The sequence below is a fragment of the Apteryx mantelli genome, chromosome 22 (genome assembly GCF_036417845.1).
Source record: "Apteryx mantelli isolate bAptMan1 chromosome 22, bAptMan1.hap1, whole genome shotgun sequence".
Lineage (NCBI taxonomy): Eukaryota > Metazoa > Chordata > Aves > Apterygiformes > Apterygidae > Apteryx > Apteryx mantelli.
Window position 1 is genome coordinate 10,691,251 of NC_089999.1, and position 19,762 is coordinate 10,711,012.

Consider the following 19,762-nt stretch of genomic DNA (forward strand, 5'->3'; position numbering starts at 1 on the left):
TGCATGCTTGAAGTTACAGTTCTTCTGGATTTATGGTATCTCTCTTTATGCCACTTGTGTTAGAATGTAATTTAATCAGTCATGAATATAACCTTCCAACCTTGACACACAAAACAGTATGTATGTGCTTAACTGAAAATGAAAAACTTTGAAAAAAAGTCAAGATTTGTGTGCTTACATGTGAAGAGAGTGAAAATAGGCAATTTAGTAACCATACTTTCTTCAAATGAACAGGGAGTTGAATAACTGTAAATCTATCTACTGCAGAAACATGATTAAAGATAACAATGAAATTATTCCACTAATGGGCAAGAAAGCAAATCCGTCTGCTATTCCCCCTTCAAACCAGCAAGAGAAAAAGACGACTGAAAGCACTCCCACAAAGAAAAGGTAGGACTTCAGCTTAGTCTAAAATAATAAAACTACCTTTTTTATCTCCTTTAGTAGATGTTTGCACTGAAATATCACTAACAACTTTATTCATGTAGTGTATATGAATGAGATGGGCCTGAGGAACACAAGGTGCCCTAAATAATAGTGTGCTTATGCTGTTAATAAGTGGAAGATTATCCTGGTAGTTCGGTAGATGTATAATGTGCTCACTTTAATGGGACAATGACTTAATCCCTATACCAGAGATGATATACTTGTGCACTAGTCTTAAGCTTGAGTCTCATGTCAGCTGGGCTTTCTGCATCTACTCTTTATGTCTGTGTAAGCCTACAAGAATTACAATGGTCTAACAATGGTCAGCGCTTTGATAAGAGAAGGTGGAGAGACCTTTTTAAAGAGATCACACGGCAGGGTACTCTGGCTTTTAAAAAAGAGGAATGCTGACCTGGAGAAAAGGAGTATTTCACACTTAGCCTCACATGGGAACATGACAGATAATGGGGAGGCAGAGGTCAAATTAAAAGATGAGGGCTGGCAGAGCAGGCGGTTTGAGAAATCCCGTCACAGACAGAAACCTGAATTCACTCTATTTTTCGTGACTCTGATTAATGAGTTTTCTCAACTATTTTATTTTATAGAATAAAATATTGATTTTCATGTATAATTTATGCTGGAGAATTAAGATGTGGATTAAAGGTTTGTATTTAATATGAATAGGGAAATATAAGTAGTCATTCATCCCTGATAGTTACTGTGGAGTGAGCATGAATTTTCATTCATAAACTTTTCACTCTGTGGCTAATTACTAGTTATTAGAGCAATTTTTGAAACTCTCAAGGCCCAGGGAACTGTGGCTGTTCTGACATTCATAATTCTTAATAATTGGAGGAATCACTTTCTACAGAAATGGTGTAATTAGTTATTTGAGACCCACCGCCTGGGTGACCCAATTTCTCCTTCTGTCATTAAGTTCAAAAAGAGAAGTTCTTCATTTGTATCATCACAGCAGTTGTAAAAGAGTGAGACAAGGTGTCTGAACAGCTCACAATATACATAGTACTTCAAAAAGAGGCAATTCAATGGAAGATTATCTAGTTACAGCAAATACTGACAAATATTGCCCCTCAGTTACTTAAGCTCCTATCTCACATTGAGTTTTGTGGCATCAATAACAGTAACCTAGGGGTTTTTCCCATCTCACAACCAAGAGCTCAGGGTGTGGCAGACAACATTCCTGTAATATAAGGAATGAAGATCACATGAATTTTAATACAGAGGCTTAGCATGTTCTATTAATTATATGTTTCCATGCTGCTGTCCTTCTGTTGCTTCCTTCTGGTGTACTGTACCACTAAGCAGCTAGTACACTTCCACGGGTGGCATTTCTAACTTGTCAAATGTGCTGACAATATATACTTTATGACGACAATGACTTCTCCCTTCTTGAAGCCCCTGGTATTTGGGTGAACTAACAGTATATAATTAAGTACAGGAAAACCGACAGGCAGGCTGGGAGGAGTGCTGCCAATTTTGTCAGAGCCTGATTGCGTTTGTGGGCAGTGTTCCTGACAGTGAGCACCACGGCCACGTAAGCCCTTGGGTATTTGTTGGCAATTGTCCACTTGTTTTGCATGGCTTTTTTTTTTTTTTTTTTTTTGCATGTAGTGTCCCCAGATAACCTACATGCTGGGATAGGTTAGATATGTCAACCTCCAAAATAGGGCCCACTTCATAGCTGCTATAAATCCATTGAATGCCAAATTCTTCAGCATGAAGGCACTTTTGTGAGAGCAGGAGCTGCTCTCAGGGACATCAGCTGGTGGCACGCACTTCCCTTCCAGTGCTGAGCCAAGGGCAGGGGAGATGGTCCACAAAGCCTCAAGTGTGGCACTTCTCCAGGCTTTCCATAGGTTCCCTGTGGCCACCAAAAGCTGTTTGCCTGTTGGGGCAGATCCTGCACATCATAGTTAGGGAATGCAAAAAAACAGGATGAACCCATGCTTTTTCCACTCCTTAGTCTCTGTGCCAAATTCAGATCCCAAAGAAGCAACAGTGATTTGCAGCAGCTGTGAATCTGGCAAGTGTGGTATAAGTAATGGCAAAGGTCCTGTTTCTGCCTGGGTCCTTCCTACACTGTGAAGAGCACCCCCCTGCCTAAGTGATTGCAGGGACACAGTGCTGCTAACCAGAAGTGACATTTTATTTGCTGCATGCTTAGAATGCGTTCACAGGCATGTCTCAAATGTTAAAAGGTCATATAAATTTAAACATCTACACACAGTGAATTAACACTTGGATCACCAAGACACTGGAAAATGAGATGGATGTTAGATCATGCTATTTTTAGCAGGCATCAACAGGTTGTTCTGTAGTATCCTAATAACGTACTGCTTTTTAACATCAATATGTGTACTTTAATTCAACTGGATTCTTTGTGGGGGGTGAGGAGAGTGCAAGTAAAAGAAAGGAAGAAATATCCCACTGTTTAAACTACAGATATTAGGTGAATTTGAAATATTTTCCAAGTGATTACTGGAACATTTTAGAAATATAAGATAGATTCTAAACTATAGGCCATGTGGGAATCGCTGCATTCACCACTGAAATTCCCATGTCTTAGGTGAAATGTAACAATGGTTTAATGAGACATAGTAATCTCAAGCCATTGACTTTTCCTCTGAACTCCACAGGCTTTTAAAGGGCTAAATCTTACTATTTTTCTCATGCTCCTTTTCCCTGTGTTGTTTCACATTTCATTTCTTTTCCCTATAAATAGCTATCCATTAGCTAGATATAGTTAAATGTCATGCTCTGACTGGATTATGCATTCAGTCCTGGAGGGTGGAAATGTCTTATGTCATTTAATGTGTGACCTTTCCAGCTTTCTGATTTAATGTTTATCACTGCTGATGGGCTTGGAACGATCCATTTTGCTGGTTCCTAGCTGGACATATAGGGGCTAGAATGCAGTAGATTAAAAAGCATATGCATATGTATGTGTGTACACATACATGTGTGGCTGTTCAAAAAATGGCTGGTGTTGCATTTAGCTATTTGCACAGAGGTTAGATGCAACGCTGTTTTTAGACTGCTGGGGTGGCTGCTTAGATGCATCAAGATCTGATGCCATGTCTCTTAAAAATATCTCAGGATCTTTTGCCCATCTGCCAGCACAAAAGTGCTGGGCATGATGTTTGAGGCTGGGATTCCCCCAGGGAGAAGTAGATATGCCTCTATTCCAGCATCTTATTAGACATGATGCCAGAAAATATAAACTGTCAAGCTTGTCCAAGGCATGTGTGTGTATTGCTTTGTTTATTTTATGGTCGTTTGCCTTTTTACTAACAATTTTTTAATGCAATGTGTTCAACAGTTCACACTTTTTTCTAGAGATTGATGGTTTTGAAAGCAATGCAACTCCAAATAATACATCTCCCCCCGTATTTTCAAAACCCATGGATTCAAATATTCGTCCGTGGTAAGTTATAGATGCATAAGCAATAGTCATATTGGAAATATAGCTACTTTCTTTTCAGCATTTACTCCTCATTTCTCCCTATATTTCAGAGCTAAAATTTCAGGTGGCTTTTCATAGCTTTTGATTACATCAGAGACAGAACTCTGGATGTCAGTTGTTGCCAGATGACTTATCTTTATATATTGCTGTCATTTACTCTGAATAAATTAGGCCTCAAATTTGAATAAATTTAAAATCAATACTTTCTATTTTAGTGGGGGGGTTTTCTTAGCCCCTTATTTGTGATATAGTAGGAGGAAATCCACTTACCCATTTGTGTATTTTCTGCTGCAAAACCAGCATGAAGACCTCAGCTTAATTTAGCAAGCCCTATTCCCAGCTGTGTGCCAGCACCCTCCCTCTGTTGCTCATCAACAATCAAACAATAGGAAGATGCTGAGTATGAGATATTTAAAGATAGACGTTTATGCCCAATGAATAGAGAATAATTATGACTGGGAAGGATGCACTTAATTTTTAAAATGTTGAGAGGTACTAAAAGCCAATAATTATGAATAAGGGAAATATGCCTCAAATCTAGCATAAGCCCAGAATGGCCAAATGTTTTTGTCTGTTGGGTGTTTGGTCAACTATGTGGAATTAGCTGACAATCCTGTTTAGGTTTCAGAGAGGTATCCAAATATCTTCCTCTCATTCAGAGTCAGACCTGCACACCACACACGCGCATTGTCACCAGATTCCTCACGGTTTTCTGCAGAGAAGTGATGGACTGAATAAGAATGGATTCTGAGCTACCAGCCTTATTTCAGAGGGATGGGAATATCTGCAGAGCAGTGCAGAATTTCTGCATTACTGTCCGTGTACCCATTTTGTCAATAATAGTTCAGTCTCCTACATCATTAACCTGAGGTTGTTCATAAAATATAAACCTTATAGAAAACCAAAATACAAGTAAGAAAAACTACCATCAATTCATCTTTAAGTGAGATCTGCATTCAGAAATATCTGGAAAAGGGTGTACAGTAATTACAGAATACCAATGCCACTGGAATCCTTTAAACTTATTACCTAAATATGTATTTAGGGCCCAGTCTTCAATTTCTTTTAGTTGAAGCTTCCATTCCAGTCAGCTGCCAAATTCCTCTTCAGTTACCTACAGTGTACTGCATAGTAAATCTTTAGGTATATCACTTTCATTGGGTGTTTGCAACCCATGCACAGTAACTGCTTTAATATTTGTTTTGTGGTAGATGACAAATTCAGCATGCAAAAAGAAAAAACATAATCTTTGCATTCAGGGAGATGCATAAAAAGCAGTGAACTTGGAAAAAAAAACCCACAACTTCAGGATCTGTAATGAAATAACATAGAAATACACAAAATAGGTTGTTTTCATAATGATTTTTAACATAATAAAATCCTGCGAGTCTTCTCATTTTTATCACTTATTTTAAAATACACAGGGGAGATAAAATGATAGAATTAAAAAACACGTCAAATTAGATTAATTTCAGCTCTACTGTAGATACTGCTTCCTAGTATTGACTGTTTCTTCATGCAGTTTGCCAAAATGTCTGCCTGACTTAGCACTTATCCTCTTCTGTGCTGCTTTTAGTGCATCTGGAAATGGGGAAGATATGGATTCCCCACAGTCTCTTCAGGATGATGTGACTGAATATAGCCCTAATGTGGAGAGCTGGTGAGTGGAGACATGAAGTATTTCTTAGGGCATTTTCTGTGGATTAAGTATAGGATAGGGTAGGTATTACTGATTTTTACCTGCCATTATTTAGAAATAAGGTCATATGTACGTATACATTTCTGAATCTTCAGTAATTAAACTAAGAAATTATATATCAAGCATCCTTACACTAAATATGAGATCTGAGAAAAGCAGAGGTTAGAGTTAAGTTTCACTGAAGACAATGCAGGACCTAAACATCACACAAGAAGGCATGAGCAAAAGCTCAAATATCAATATTCTTTAGCAGCAGTACAACACTTTCTTACTTTGAAAGCAAACTCTTCTAAATATAGAAAATATTTATTTTAGAGGTGAAGTATTGCCCTCTATTTCAGTCAGTATTAAGAAATATTTGTTAGCTTGATGGAATGAACAAAATGCACTCACTTAACTTGCTTAAGGGGGGAGATATTAAATTCTTGTTCCAGAATAATGTTTCACCAGGAAAGCTGTGTAAGATGATGTGAGGTTAAAACTTATCCTCTGCTGCAAGTGGGGTGGTCACAGCTGGCATGCAGCATCAGGTCTGGGCACCGAGGACAGGTGTGGACAGGTCAAGGAAGCAGGGAGAGCAGCAGCACTGAAGACACTGTAAAGAAAGGTGGAAAGAACCGAGTTCACTAGGATTACTTAGCTTTTGTATTAGAAGAATGTACAAACTGACAAAAATGCAAAAAAATCGCGTGAAAAATATACACTTTTTATAGTAAAAACTTCTAATTGCTTAACTGTAGAGAAGTGGCTATCTGCAGAAACATTTTGAGATACAAGTCAAGAATATATATGGTAATGGGGCAAGTATTTATAGTCTGGGGCAAGTAATTCTATTTCTTTTTCCTCTTCTCTTACCTAGAAAATAAAACACAGTAAATTGAATTGGCTATTTCATTGTTATTTTTGATAATTCAGTGCTAACGTATCGCAAGGACCTGAGCAGACTGGCGCCCGGAAGAAGTTGAAAAAGTATATATTTAGGGCAGTATCTGAGGGGAATATAGAAGAATTGCAATGTCTGCTTGCAGAGCTGAAGCAAAGATCGAACACATGTACAAACATGACTGTGCCAGGTAAGCTGTGGAGTTGCCTAATGGAACATTGTTACCTCTTCTGGCGGCATCTATATAGTCTAAAACTGGTAAATATCTCTGGGCAAGAGCTACTTGCCTGTCAATATGAAGTCAACTGGTTGCAGTTTAATGTCTGTCACATGTAAGCTTTCATTTAGAAATAAGAAGATATCCAATAAGCTACCTGCTCGCAGCCTCTGAGGCAATGCTGGAGAGCATTTCTCTTTTGTTTGTGATATACCGAGGGTGTATCTGTGCCATATTCCCACAGGCGTACCCGAGCTAGCCTGCTGCAGCGTGAGACTCAAGGCTGATGTGTCTATTCAAACCGCAGCCAGTTTAATTGCAGTAAACAGTTTAATTGCAGTAACAGAACTTGCAATGCAGGTAGCCTGGAAGAGCAGGCAGAGAAGTTAGGAACAGCTATGCTCTTCTGGCCTTTCTGCCAGGGAAACCTATGCTTAAAGCTGGCTTTGGGTTTGTCTAGAGTTAACAGGGCAATGGGATGTCAAAGAGAAACCTAGCCCATTGGTTAACTTATTCACGAGTACCCATCTCTGAAAATATTCTCTTGCCAAGTAAGCATAACTCAAATAGAGCACATAGGATGGAATAATTGTTTGCCAAATAGTTTATGCGCATATATTTCCCCCAGGTTCCACCCATAATAAACAAAAGGTTGGAATTTCTCAATACACTCAATAAATAATGAAGCCTACCCTGATTTAATCTCAAAATTCACTCTTGCAGATTATCTGATGAAAAAATTCACAGCTTCAGATACTGGCAAAACTTGTTTGATGAAAGCTCTGCTGAACATCAACCAAAACACAAATGAGATAGTGAATATGCTACTATCCTTTGCAGAAGAAAATGGTATTTTGGAGAGGTTTATCAATGCGGCATACACAGAAGAGGCATATAAAGGTATTGATATTTGATACCAATTTCAGGTATGGGGTCAAATGTACCATCCATAAATATAATAGTTTCCTCAAGCATTCTAATGATGGTTTACATTTTTTTAAACAATTTTTATTCAGTATTACTGGTGCTATCTGTTATGAAACATCAGTGTGCTTAATGCTGTAGAGAGATTCAACGCTTTAAATATTGTGTCTGTTCCAGGTCAGTCGGCTCTAAATATTGCCATTGAAAGAAGACAATCTGAAATCACTCAGATCCTTATAGAAAAAGGAGCTGATGTCAATGCTCATGCCCAGGGTATTTTCTTTAATCCCAAGCATAAACATGAAGGTTTCTATTTTGGTAAGTGGAAGTGCAATCTCTCTGGAAAAGTTGGGAAGGAACAACCAAACAAGACACTATGAAAGAGGGGGCAAGTGCAGATCATTACTGTAGCTAAACCTAGATTAAGAAACTCAGGCACAAGATACAATAATGGCACAGTACTTTTATTTTTTAAAATTTAGTGTAAGTAGAAGTAACTTGCTGGAGTGCAATGTATTACAAACACTCAGAAATGATTGTAAAGCAATTACTTTTAAATGCTGAATGGTAAATAAAATGTAACTAATTTGCATTTGAAGATTTTTCTCCAAATAATGTTTTCATGCAAATTAAGCTTTTCTATAAACCGAGAGCTAAATTCTATGTAATCAATATGTAACTGTGCCTTAACATATTAAGATGCTTAAAACAGTCACTCTCTTGTAACATGAGTCGGGTGCCGTGAACGCTTGTTATGTTTTGTAATTTTGTAGGTGAAACTGCACTGGCATTAGCTGCATGTACCAATCAACCAGACATAATTCAGCTATTAATGGACAATACCAGGACAAACATTACTTCTCAGGATTCCAGAGGAAACAATATCTTGCATGCACTAGTCACTGTGGCAGAAGACTTTAAAACCCAGAATGACTTTGTAATCAGAATGTATGATATGATTTTATTGAAAAGTAAAGATAGAAATTTGGAAACTGCGAAGAATAAGGAGGGTCTAACACCACTACAATTAGCTGCAAAAACTGGGAAATTGGAGGTGGGTCTTATTTCAGTAGTCTCTAAGAGAAAGTAAATATGGTGAAGGAGTCTCGGCCAACTGTATACTCAGACATTAGTGCTCTGATACGTAGTTTTCCATGCTGGTTATGCTGTACTAAGCATCCGTTGTATTTGGTGAGCCAATTTTATTCAAAATGCAAGCAGATGTTTCTACTGTGATGTTGCTTCTACTCTTCAAAGTTTTATCTAACAACCCCTCTGCTTTATTTAAAAGCAGCCTTGCAAACCTTTCTGTTGTATGGAGGGAGGTTCTGGAGGAGGAGGTGGACGCTCATTGTGTTAAACGCGCTCACAGTAACAAGATGCAGAGACATTTGCCTGGTGCTAAACACTGTGCTTAGTGCAGGGGCGAGCGGCATCACCCCATACCAAGTTGTACTTGTTTTTCTGTCCTGTGAACGTGGTGTTTCAGAGAGAATGGGCCTGACACAGCCAAGGAGGGGTGTCCTCAGCACTGTGTGCTGCTTCGTGTAACCGAGAAGTGATTTGCTCACAGTACAGATCTCACTATCATGCTGAGTGACTGTTTTGGTATTTTGTGCTTCATTCCTGCTTCCTGCTGGGCGAAGAAATAAAAACACCTTCGCTGAGAGCTTAGCAACAGGAATGAAATCTATTCTCAACCTTTCTAAGTAAAACATGTAATTTCAATCAAGAATTTTAGCTTCTGAAAGCTGATATTGATAGTATGGCTTTAAAGATTAAAATAAAATTTGCTTTTATGCAAATATAACTTTTTTGCAGTATTTGGAATTTTGTGCTGGTATAAAAAAAAGTGAAAGAAATCTGGGAATCTTGGAGCTGAACTTCAAAATCTAAACAAACAATTACATATGTAGTTTAAAACTATTCTAAGAGTGTTTCTGGCAGATCTTGAGAGAATAAATGATAAATTGAAATAATGTTTAGCTCAGAAATATTGCATTTATTATATTACACTTGTACAATTGCAGAACCTATGAATAATTCCAGAAAACTCACCAGAAATGTTCTGTTGCGCTGCTATAGAATTCGGCCCTCAGAAATCAAGTGGTTGTATTGTGGTAAATAACTGAAAATGGGACAGTTTAGAAAGTTATTGACTAAGTTAACAGAAAATACAAGCGTGAACATAAGGAAAACTGCTTTCATTTCTGAGAAAAATGTCTCTCTAACAGAAGATCCAGAGGCATGAAAAATACTGTGTTTATTTCCCAGGGATCTGTCACCTCTAACACCACTTACTGAATGACAGAATTACAAATACATTGAATTGCACCACTGTAGCAAATGTGATAGTTATAAGGTACAGGTTTGGCAAGGATGTATGTGCACTCTCCCATGAAGAAGAATATATCTGCTTACAAATGATTTTGTTAATGTTTTAGGTTCTGAAATACATCCTCAGCAGAGAGATAAGAGATAAGCCTAACAGGAGCCTGTCAAGAAAATTCACGGACTGGGCTTATGGTCCTGTTCAGTCTTCCCTTTACGATCTGACAGAACTAGATACCACCACAGACAATTCAGTACTGGAAATTATTGTCTATAATACGAATATTGGCGTAAGTTGCTTGTTATTAAAATCTATATATTTTCTAGCAGAACACTCATTTCAAGTATGTTAACCTGTACATTTGATTGAAGAACCTGTAAAACAGGAAGATATATAACTTTTAGTTCTTGGTTTTCTATTGGGAGCAAGATGAATTTTATACCTCTGCGGACTCTCAAATGTTAGCACATATGCATTCAGCTCCTGAAACTTTGGCTAGGCATTTGGGGAGCACCTCTTCTACATTTGGAGCATTAATTTGCCATGCATAAGAACATAAAAATGGCCCAGCTGGTGAGACCAAAGCTAGTATCTGGACTCCTTCAGTGGCCGTTAGCAGCTGCCTAGGAAGGGCGTTGCTGCCCCAAAATGCTCTGCCTGTCCCCAAGTTGCACCGTACCGGCTTCCTGAGTCAGAGGTGGCAGTTTTCTGTTTTGTGCCCTGATGAAGTGTCTGTCAATGTTTAGCACCCATAAAAGCCTGTGGACAGGAGTTCCCTGTCTCTGTTAATAGCACTGTTGTTGCTGTGCTGCTGTTTCTTCTCATGGCATATAAAATGTTTTCAGGCTGTCAGAGAACACTATTTTTTTTCTGGTTAATACAGCTAATGCAATTACTACCATTAACTGGTACATTGTACACAGCTGATTTAAAAGAAGATGCTATTAAGAGTCAATACAATGTGGCTTTACCTAAAACAGTTGCAAACTTTTCCTAACATGTATATTCTAGGTGTTTAAGCAGCACCTTATCACAGAATTTTAGCTTTTTAAAGCTAGTGTTTGGCATTTGTTTAAATACTGCAGTAAAACTTCTGTAGGAGGCCAGATCAGAAGTTCACACTACAGTTTTAGCTCAGTGACACTTTACTAGAGTATGGCTGGTTATCTCAGTGTGAGTTGGAGTAGGCGCCGACTGTATTTTGCCGGTTTAGGACCTGACATGTATCCTTGAGCATAGATGTGTTTCTGGATCAACAAGGACAGATGAAACACAAAATACACGCCTGAAATTGTCTCAGTTTCCTTACAAGCAACAAGTTCAAATATTGCTCTCTTTCTTCTACAGAATCGTCATGAAATGCTGACTTTGGAGCCTCTGAATTCACTTCTGAGAATGAAATGGAAGAAGTTTGCACGACACATGTTTTTTATGTCATGTTGCTTTTATTTCCTGTACAATGTAACACTCACATTAGTTTCCTACCACAGGCCTAATATAGATGAAGTGAGTACAGCAACTTAAAAACTCAACCAACTTCCCTGCTTTAAAATGCAATAGTATTTCCTGATTCATATTTAACATGTTAGTGAATCTAAAAAACAAAAACAGATGTCAGAATATCTGACTGTAGTGAGACCAGGTTCTCCCACACTGGATCTATGCATCTGGAAGGAAGGAGAGCAGTAATAGAGGAGATAATTCCATTTACATTTTGCGAAAGCATTCCAAAAGCCACTTAATATAAAGAGAGGTAGTTAAATTTCTAAAAGCATGGGAAGCGTTTTTTTCTTTTGCTTAATTTCTAACAAACTGAGAAAGAAACTTCTGCCATTTCAAATATGCGTGTTAGGAGTCTGATCCTGTAAATCCTCCATGAAGAAAACTTTGAATGAAATGGAAGAAATTGGGTACCCAGAGGGCTACATACATGAGGCTTCCTATTATTTTGCCTTTTACCCTACAGATATTGAACTCAGAATCTTTCCTGTCCATTTTGGACCTGTCTTGCAGGCTCCACCTTATCCACTAGCACTAACACGTGGCGTGGGATGGCTGCAGTTATCAGGACAGGTGATGGTTATGTTAGGAGCAATATTTTTAGCCATAAAAGAGGTAAGACTTTTTAATAACAAATACATAACGAAATATGTAAAGAACTTCTCTGGATCTGTGAATGTATTGCTGATAACCTTGGCAACACGTTGGCAATATCTTTGTCATTTCTATAATGTCGAGAAGTCTTTGGCACAATACATCACTCATTCCGAATGACCCTAGATATATATCTGATCATAACTGTATTGCTCCGTGAAACAGCTATGAGAGTTCTTTCCTTTGGACAAAGAGATTCAGTATTGGTTTTAAGGACACTGCTGAATTAGACCCTGCAACAGAAAGGACCAGGATATATTGTTTACCTTATACTATAAGTAATTAAAAATAATTAGTAACTCCTTTTCAAAAGTTAACTATTAAATTATGCCAGAGATGACAGAAACTCATACTCTCATGTTGTGCTTTGTAAACTTCTGTAAAAGTATTTTTGAAGTTACAGCACTAGGAAAAGATTTTTAATTCTAGAGGCTATCATATCTTATCAGCAGACAATTTTTTTAAAAGATCAACTTCAAATACATGATTTTGAAAAATCAGCTATGATCCCTGCTTTCTCTTATTACCATTTCTGTATTTTATATATCTGTCTACCTAGAGTGTAGCCATCTTTCTGCTTAGGCCTTCAGACCTGCAGTCTATTCTCTCTGATGCGTGGTTCCACTTTGCATTGTAAGTCTGGCTTGCATATATTTTATATTTGTAGGTAATATGTAGCATCTGTTATCTGTCCCATGGTCACAAAGAATGTACTCCTGTAGCAGATACTCACTTTTTCTTTAGACTATCAGTTTTCAGAGGGATGGATGTAATGTTACATGCAGCTTCACTGTAACATGCAAAAATGCTTTTACTGGTCAATAACAGTACTGGGGGTTCATTTGTACAGACTGCTTGTGTTTTTGTTCTTGTTTTTTCCACAAGTACAGTACTGTCTTTAGCTTCTCTAGGTGTTTTATCTCTTAAGAGCTTTAACTAGAGAAAAGTACTTAAAAAACTGGTTAATAAACCAGATCTAGCTTCCAACACTTCTTGGCTACTCCAGGAAGGAAAAGTAGCATAAAACTGGTTCAGCTGGCCTAGATACAACATAGGTGATTCCTTCTTGGTCCTGGCAAAATAAGTATTGCCAGAGCTAGGTCTGCCCAGTTTGCTATTGTACTTCTGTAATCTGACCCTCTGAAATGACCCTCTGGGAAAAAGGTTTATTCCTGTCTGGTAGGATTTAAGGTAGCTCTAAGGTTGATCTAAATTACTCTGCATTTGGTCTGGCTCCTTCTGGTTGTAGGACCAAGGAAAAGAGAGCTGGCTTAACTCTACCTTTCCTCCTGCTTCTCCTGCCGCACCAAGATCAATCTTGCGCTGCCGAGAGTCTGGCCCACGTGCTACCACAGCACATCACGGGTTCTCTTAGCAGATAGCGTCTTCCTTGCGTAGAGGTTCATGGAAACTCTGTAATGATTTTAACAGCTTGTTAAACTAAACCATTAATAATTGCTTCAGAGATACTGTTCAGAATTCCTGACCTCTCTTGTCAGCAAAATCTACATTGACCAGCTGTTGTTGGGAGAATAGTTTAATGAAAGTAAACTTTAATGAGCATTACAGTATGTTAATATACCTACCTTTTCTGTACTCATCTACATAATTGTTAAATTATAATAATGTTCATAGGAGAGAATGGAATGAAATATGAAATTAGAAGTGAAGCATAAGAAGCGAAATCTTGTTTTCGTATTTTTCCACTGTATTGTTGGTTTTGTGCTAGTGCATTCCTTTTACATAATGTGTTTGTTTTTTAACAGTTTTATACAAGCTGTGCTTGTGATCTTCTCTGTCTTTTTGTACTTGTTTTCCTACAAAGAACACCTCGTGTGTCTTGTTTTGGCAATGGCCCTAGGATGGGCTAATATGCTCTATTTCACCAGAGGTTTCCAGTCCATGGGAATTTACAGTGTTATGATTCAAAAGGCAAGTATATTTTTTTACCTGCCTTGTTATGATGTTTACTTATTTATACAATTTCAATCATGCATGTTCAGCAATTTAGACATATTTTATAGTTCACATTAAAATTTCCTATTTTTAGTCAGCAGAATGCACTATATAATGCACTTCAATGGCAGAAATTAGCTTATTTCTTAAAAATAACAACATTGTATTAAATACGCAAGCAATTTGTGGGTTTTTTTCCATCTAATAGAGTTCTGCAGTTTTTTTGCAGCATCCTCTGTGATGCCACTATCATGCACAGTTGTATTCACTCTTGGAAGTGCACAAACAGACCAGGCTGTCAGTCATATCATGAAAAATCAGACCTATATCTTCTCTAGATTTCTCACTGAGACTACAACCAGTTTGCTTAATGAAAACAATCTGATTCTGTAGTGTGTACCACACCTGTACCCCTGCAGAACACATACCTGTAAAACTAGTTCTCAATTTTCATTTCTGATAAATATTTAATTTAATTTTTAGGTCATCCTTCAAGATGTGATAAAGTTTTTAGTTGTCTATATCGTGTTTTTGCTGGGATTTGGCGTAGGTAAATATTATTGGAGAAAAGCACTGATGCTCTGTGTGAGTAAAAATTTTGGCATTATTATGAATAAGAACCCTATTGTCATGATGAGAGCTCATGTCAGGGTTTCTGCTGGATATTAAAAAGCCAAGTTTAGAGTTTTAAACTCTGTCTAGAGAATATCTGAACAGATAAGTAATTTGGCTCTTGTTCAATTACCTGCAATTTCATTTGGATGTGGGCTCTTCTTGCTTCATTTTGCTAATCTGTCATCTAGCTGCTGCTGGGCATGTTGCTGGGCAGCTGTAGCTCTTTACTATGCAGTGCATCTTGATTTCTTTAGCATAAAATGCAATGTATGCATAAAGCATTATTACGATCAAATTTTTCTCATGTTTTTTTCTCAGCTCTTGCTGCGTTGACTGAAACTTGCCCAAAGGGCAGTGAATGCCATTCCAACAGTCTGGGACCTGTTCTGATGGATCTTTTTAAGCTCGCCCTAGGACTGGGAGATCTGGAGATCCAGGAGAATTCAAAGTATCCTGTGCTGTTTCTTCTTCTCCTCATAACTTACGTTGTGTTGACTTTTGTTCTTCTCTTGAACATGCTTATTGCATTAATGGGAGAGACTGTGGAAGACATTTCTAAAGAGAGTGAGCACATTTGGAAACTCCAGGTTTGTTTGCAGGCTAGTTTGCTTAGTGAAGTAGAAATGCATTGGCCAAAATCTTCTGAGCTGTACCTATGATCACTTACCACACTGATAGCTGGGATTATGTATTAATTATGGGAGTCATCAAGAATTATATGAATGTAAATAATGGAAATTATTTAATTGTAGTATTGGGGTAACCTAATAACTCTGGAATTAACAGCTATTCTAAAGGTAATTTTGTGGCTCAGATTTTCAACCTCATGCATGGTCACATACCTTTATGACATTCCCCTTGATACGTCCCCAGGAAGATGTGTGTTATGATCTGCCCAGATACCTGTAACATATTGTGTTCTGCTACTCCTTCTCTTGAATTTGCACAATGCATGAGTTCACTCCCGTTTCTCATACCCTCCCTGAGTCTGGTCTCTTACCAAGACTAGTCAGCTCAGAGCCCCAAGCTGCCAGCGAGGAAGCAGTCAGAATTAGGACTGGAGTCGCTCTGTGTGGTTGGCAGCATCCTACTACAGGATCTATATCCCTGTGGCAGAGCATTGCATGACGGTGTTAGAGTTAAACCCTAACACTGACTCTAGAGTCAGCTTTCTTGATTCATCTCCGAGTATGCCTCCTGCAGTGGGACTGATTAGAGGAAGCTGCAGACTTCCTATTGCGCATGCCAAATAACAAATGGTATGAAATAATATTTGCTGCTGTTGATATCAGTGTGGATTACGCGTGGTGGATGGAGGCATGATGCGTTATAATGAAACATGGAGCCTGCAAACTGTATATGCTATGAAATCAGGCAATTTTGAATACGGTTAGCCATACTTGTGTTACTTCTTGTTGTTAACAGAGAGCCAGGACCATTTTGGAATTTGAAAAATTCTTACCAACATCTTTGAAGAAAAAATTCCAATTGGGAGAACGGTGTAAAGTGGCTGAAAATGACACAAGGGTGTGTTTAAGGTAAAGCAAAGCTAGAATATTGTGCTACTGACTCTTCTTGAATGTCTCTTCAAGGTTATTTCTATTAAAAGCCTCTTCGAAACATTCTCTATACTTATTTTCTGCTTTTAATGTTTAGATTTTTATATGAAGAAATAGTAAATATATTAGTTGTACGAAAATCCAATTAGGGTCTTTCAGCTGTGATCAATGGTTAAAATAGGGAAAAAGCATAGCTTTTTATGTAGACTTTTTTGGCAGAAAACAGGTTTTCTTCAACTTCATGTATGTTTTTAAAGTATGAGTACCAAGTCTTTGCCAGTAGATGTTATTTTGTTGTAATCTCCTTTGAATGTTAGTTTAAAAGAAATTATAATTGATTGCTAATTGATGAGATTAGCATATTGAAAAGATGTTACTCTGCTGTTTTATGAAAAATACTCATATGTGTAATGTTAATTTTGAGCTTGTGCTCATAATGTGTGAAATTATTAAATAGTCTGAGCATTACTCTCCTCTGCATACAGTATGTAATACTGCAAAAGACATTCATCCTTTTAGTACTAGTAAAGCAGGTATTGATGGTAAGCCATGACAATTCCAAGGAGGAATGCAGAAATAAAAGGGGAAGTGCAGGTATGTAGCTGGAAGATAATGCATGCTAATAACACACTTTATATATAATATAAACAGAATTAATGAAGTGAAATGGACCGAGTGGAAAACACATGTTTCATTTATTAATGAAGATCCAGGGCCAACAGGTACTGCTGAATTTTACACCACCATATTTGTGAAACTGTTTTCTTTAAATGCTGTAATAATTTTATATCCTTTAAAATATAAACTCTCATAATCTGGATCCTCTGCCACTCTCTTTACTGCTAGGGAAACTGGTGGCTAATATGGTGGGGACGTAAACTTATTTTTAAAGATTTGGAGAGAGAGTTGATCACTAATTCTTATTAGTTATGTCGTGGCACCAAAGCATCATGTTTTTACCTTTTCTTTATTCATTTTTCTCTAAGCAGTTATGCTTGATCCAAGCGTTACATTTTCTTACGGCATTTGAATGGTATAAGGCCAAATAACTTTTCAACAGTCAGAAAACACTAAATTGCCATAAATTACATTGCTTTACTCCTTGCATAGTCATATATATCATTGCAAAATTCGTCAAGAAGTCATGCTGACTCTACCCAATAGCGTGCTGTGTTTTAGCCTTGGAAGATTCATGTTTACATTTTGTGATACATTTTGGATGACAAATTGCCCCTTGAGAATGTTAACCAGGAAATTCAAGATACCCATCTGCTGACATTGTTGGAAGTGTAATACATAAATGACCTAACTTTGAGGTATCAGATGTCCTTCTGGCAGCCAGCCTCAGAGTTTACCATAGGGGCATATGAGGATCAGAGAGATTAGTTTAGAATTTGTTCTTTAGTCAATTAGGACATATGATTCTTAGTAGAATGATCTCAGTAATAGCCAAAAGGGGCAGACAGAAAAACTTCTGTATAAGATATGGTAGTAAACTGACAGTTCACTTTTTAAATAAATGCATGGGGTTTTTTTTAATTTGATCTTGCATGTACACAGTTTCTACCATATCCTGTTTTGTTTATAATGCATTTTTTTGCAGATCCAAGTAAAGTTCAAGATAATTCAAGAAGTAATAGCAAAAACACCCTGAATACATTTGATGAAATGGATGATTTGCCTGAAACTTCTGTTTAGTTGCACACTGTTTCTGTTTAGTTGCACATCAGCATCAGGAGCTGATGTTGAAATCTTTGTTGATATTTTGGACAGCTGTAACCAGCTGTAACACAAACTTTCAGTGACACGATCCAATAACTTTAACCCATCAAATCAGGGCAGCTAAGCTGAAATAAAGTGCACTATTTCAGTTTTGAGCCTCTTGGGGAAAAAAAAACATTGTCCAAGTTTGCACGACATTACTCAAATTTGGCTCTAGACTTTGTACTGTTTGAAAGAGAGTCAAATGTGAGATATTTCTTCCTTTTGTGGAAAGTTAAGATCTTTGATCTAGTCCACTGTCTTTTGTTTTGGAAACTTTAACTCATGAGGGACATTATGCTGAAAAAAGTTCTTGTTACGGAGAAAAGAAAGGCATTTCAATTTTGAATACTACCAAATGAAGTATGTTGTTTTGAAATAACAATGTTCTGAATATATTTGAAGCTTTCATATTGACTGTCAGTGTTACTGGGGGCCTGATCTAGCAAGCTGAAGAAAGCCTCAAGTGAAAAGACACCCTCTTCAGTTCTCATTAGCTTTGCCTGATCTGTATTCTTGTGTATAATGCCTAGGGTATAATGAGTTTACTGCTTTTTATTCTGGAGGATATATATACACCTTGCTATAAAATAACAGGGCAGAAACATAATGCATTTAATGAAGAATACTTCTGAGTTGGTTCAAATCACAGTGACTTTAATTTTCCTGTTACTACTTGGATTTTCCATGCTGTTACATCTTGCTTAAAAAAAAGTAATCGTATCTGAAGCTCTTCAGGTTTAAGTAAATTAACTTCTACATTGAACTACTTCACAAAAATTGGAAGTCAGTATTTTTTCCCAAAGAAACAAAATAAGTTAAGTGCAATGCAATTACAGGCCTTTTAAGATTTTTTTTTTATTCAGTTTGTAATGCATTTCTGTAGTACTTTTTATTTCATTATCTGTGATGACCTAGGACTATGAATTATATTTTTAGTTTTCTATTTTATTTGTGTATGTATAAAAAGAAATATTTGTGTTCTGTGGACTTTCAGTATTCAGTTAATACAGTATGTGTTTAAACTGTCATGAGTTTTCATCTAATATATTGATTTGGTGCCTGTTTTAAAGGTGCTATTTAGAAAACAGGTGAATTCTGTTCTATGTTTGAATGATAATATGAGTTGCATTGGATTCTTATAGTTAATCCTAAAGTGGGCAAAATGATCCAAAAGACTGTCTCGCCACAAAAGGGAGCATGAATGAACTCTGCAGCAGAGAGGATAGTGCAAAGCTATTTGCAGGAATGGCGAACATGGTTCTCGCTCCCACCTGGTCTTCTCTGGATGGCGTATCCTGTGTTCCCTACCGTGCACGGCCTGATGGAGAGGTCAAAGTGAAATCTTCCATTCGGTTACTTTTTTAGAGGGGATAGGAATCTGAGGGCAAGAATAGTCATGAGTATCAGTATACCAGTATAATATCTAAGCATTGTTTGGTCGTCTTAGTAGAGTATGTGAGTATGAGAAGAAAAATTCCTGCCTTCTGGGAATCTTTAATCTCTGCTGGTTAATTTTGCATTGAAACTGCCAACAAAGAATATTGCTTTAGGGCTATGCAGTTCTGTTTGGATTCTTTCGAATGCCAGTTTTTGTACCAAAAATACCTCTTCACATATACTCAGGAACCAGAATAAACTAGCTTGCACTGTACTCCATGTTGCTATGGTTAGACTTCTCATTTAAAACAAGTTCAGATGTCTCTGTGCTATATTGAGGTCGCTATGTAGGCATAGCCATAAAATAGAGAA

At 37.4% G+C, this 19,762-nt stretch overlaps 1 protein-coding gene across 1 annotated transcript; it reads left to right on the forward strand.

Moving 5' to 3' along the window:
- The first annotated feature begins 271 nt into the window (after positions 1–271).
- Positions 272–17,975, forward strand: TRPV3 (transient receptor potential cation channel subfamily V member 3). Its single transcript, XM_013953853.2, has 17 exons — positions 272–390; positions 3,767–3,871; positions 5,487–5,570; positions 6,525–6,682; positions 7,433–7,609; positions 7,811–7,951; positions 8,407–8,687; positions 10,078–10,254; positions 11,313–11,471; positions 11,979–12,080; positions 12,679–12,752; positions 13,886–14,051; positions 14,559–14,625; positions 15,009–15,277; positions 16,116–16,228; positions 16,901–16,971; positions 17,853–17,975. The coding sequence occupies exons 1-17, from the start codon at positions 272–274 to the stop codon at positions 17,945–17,947; spliced, it is 2,358 nt and encodes a 785-aa protein (XP_013809307.2). The 3' UTR covers positions 17,948–17,975.
- Positions 17,976–19,762: the final 1,787 nt, after the last annotated feature.

Coding starts and splice junctions, on each gene's coding strand:
- TRPV3 (XM_013953853.2), top strand. CDS start 272: ATGATTAAAGATAACAATGAAATTATTCCACTAATGGGCAAGAAAGCA. Junction 7,952..8,406: donor ACATGAAGGTTTCTATTTTG/GTAAGTGGAAGT, acceptor GTAATTTTGTAG/GTGAAACTGCACTGGCATTA. Junction 12,081..12,678: donor TATTTTTAGCCATAAAAGAG/GTAAGACTTTTT, acceptor CTGTCTACCTAG/AGTGTAGCCATCTTTCTGCT.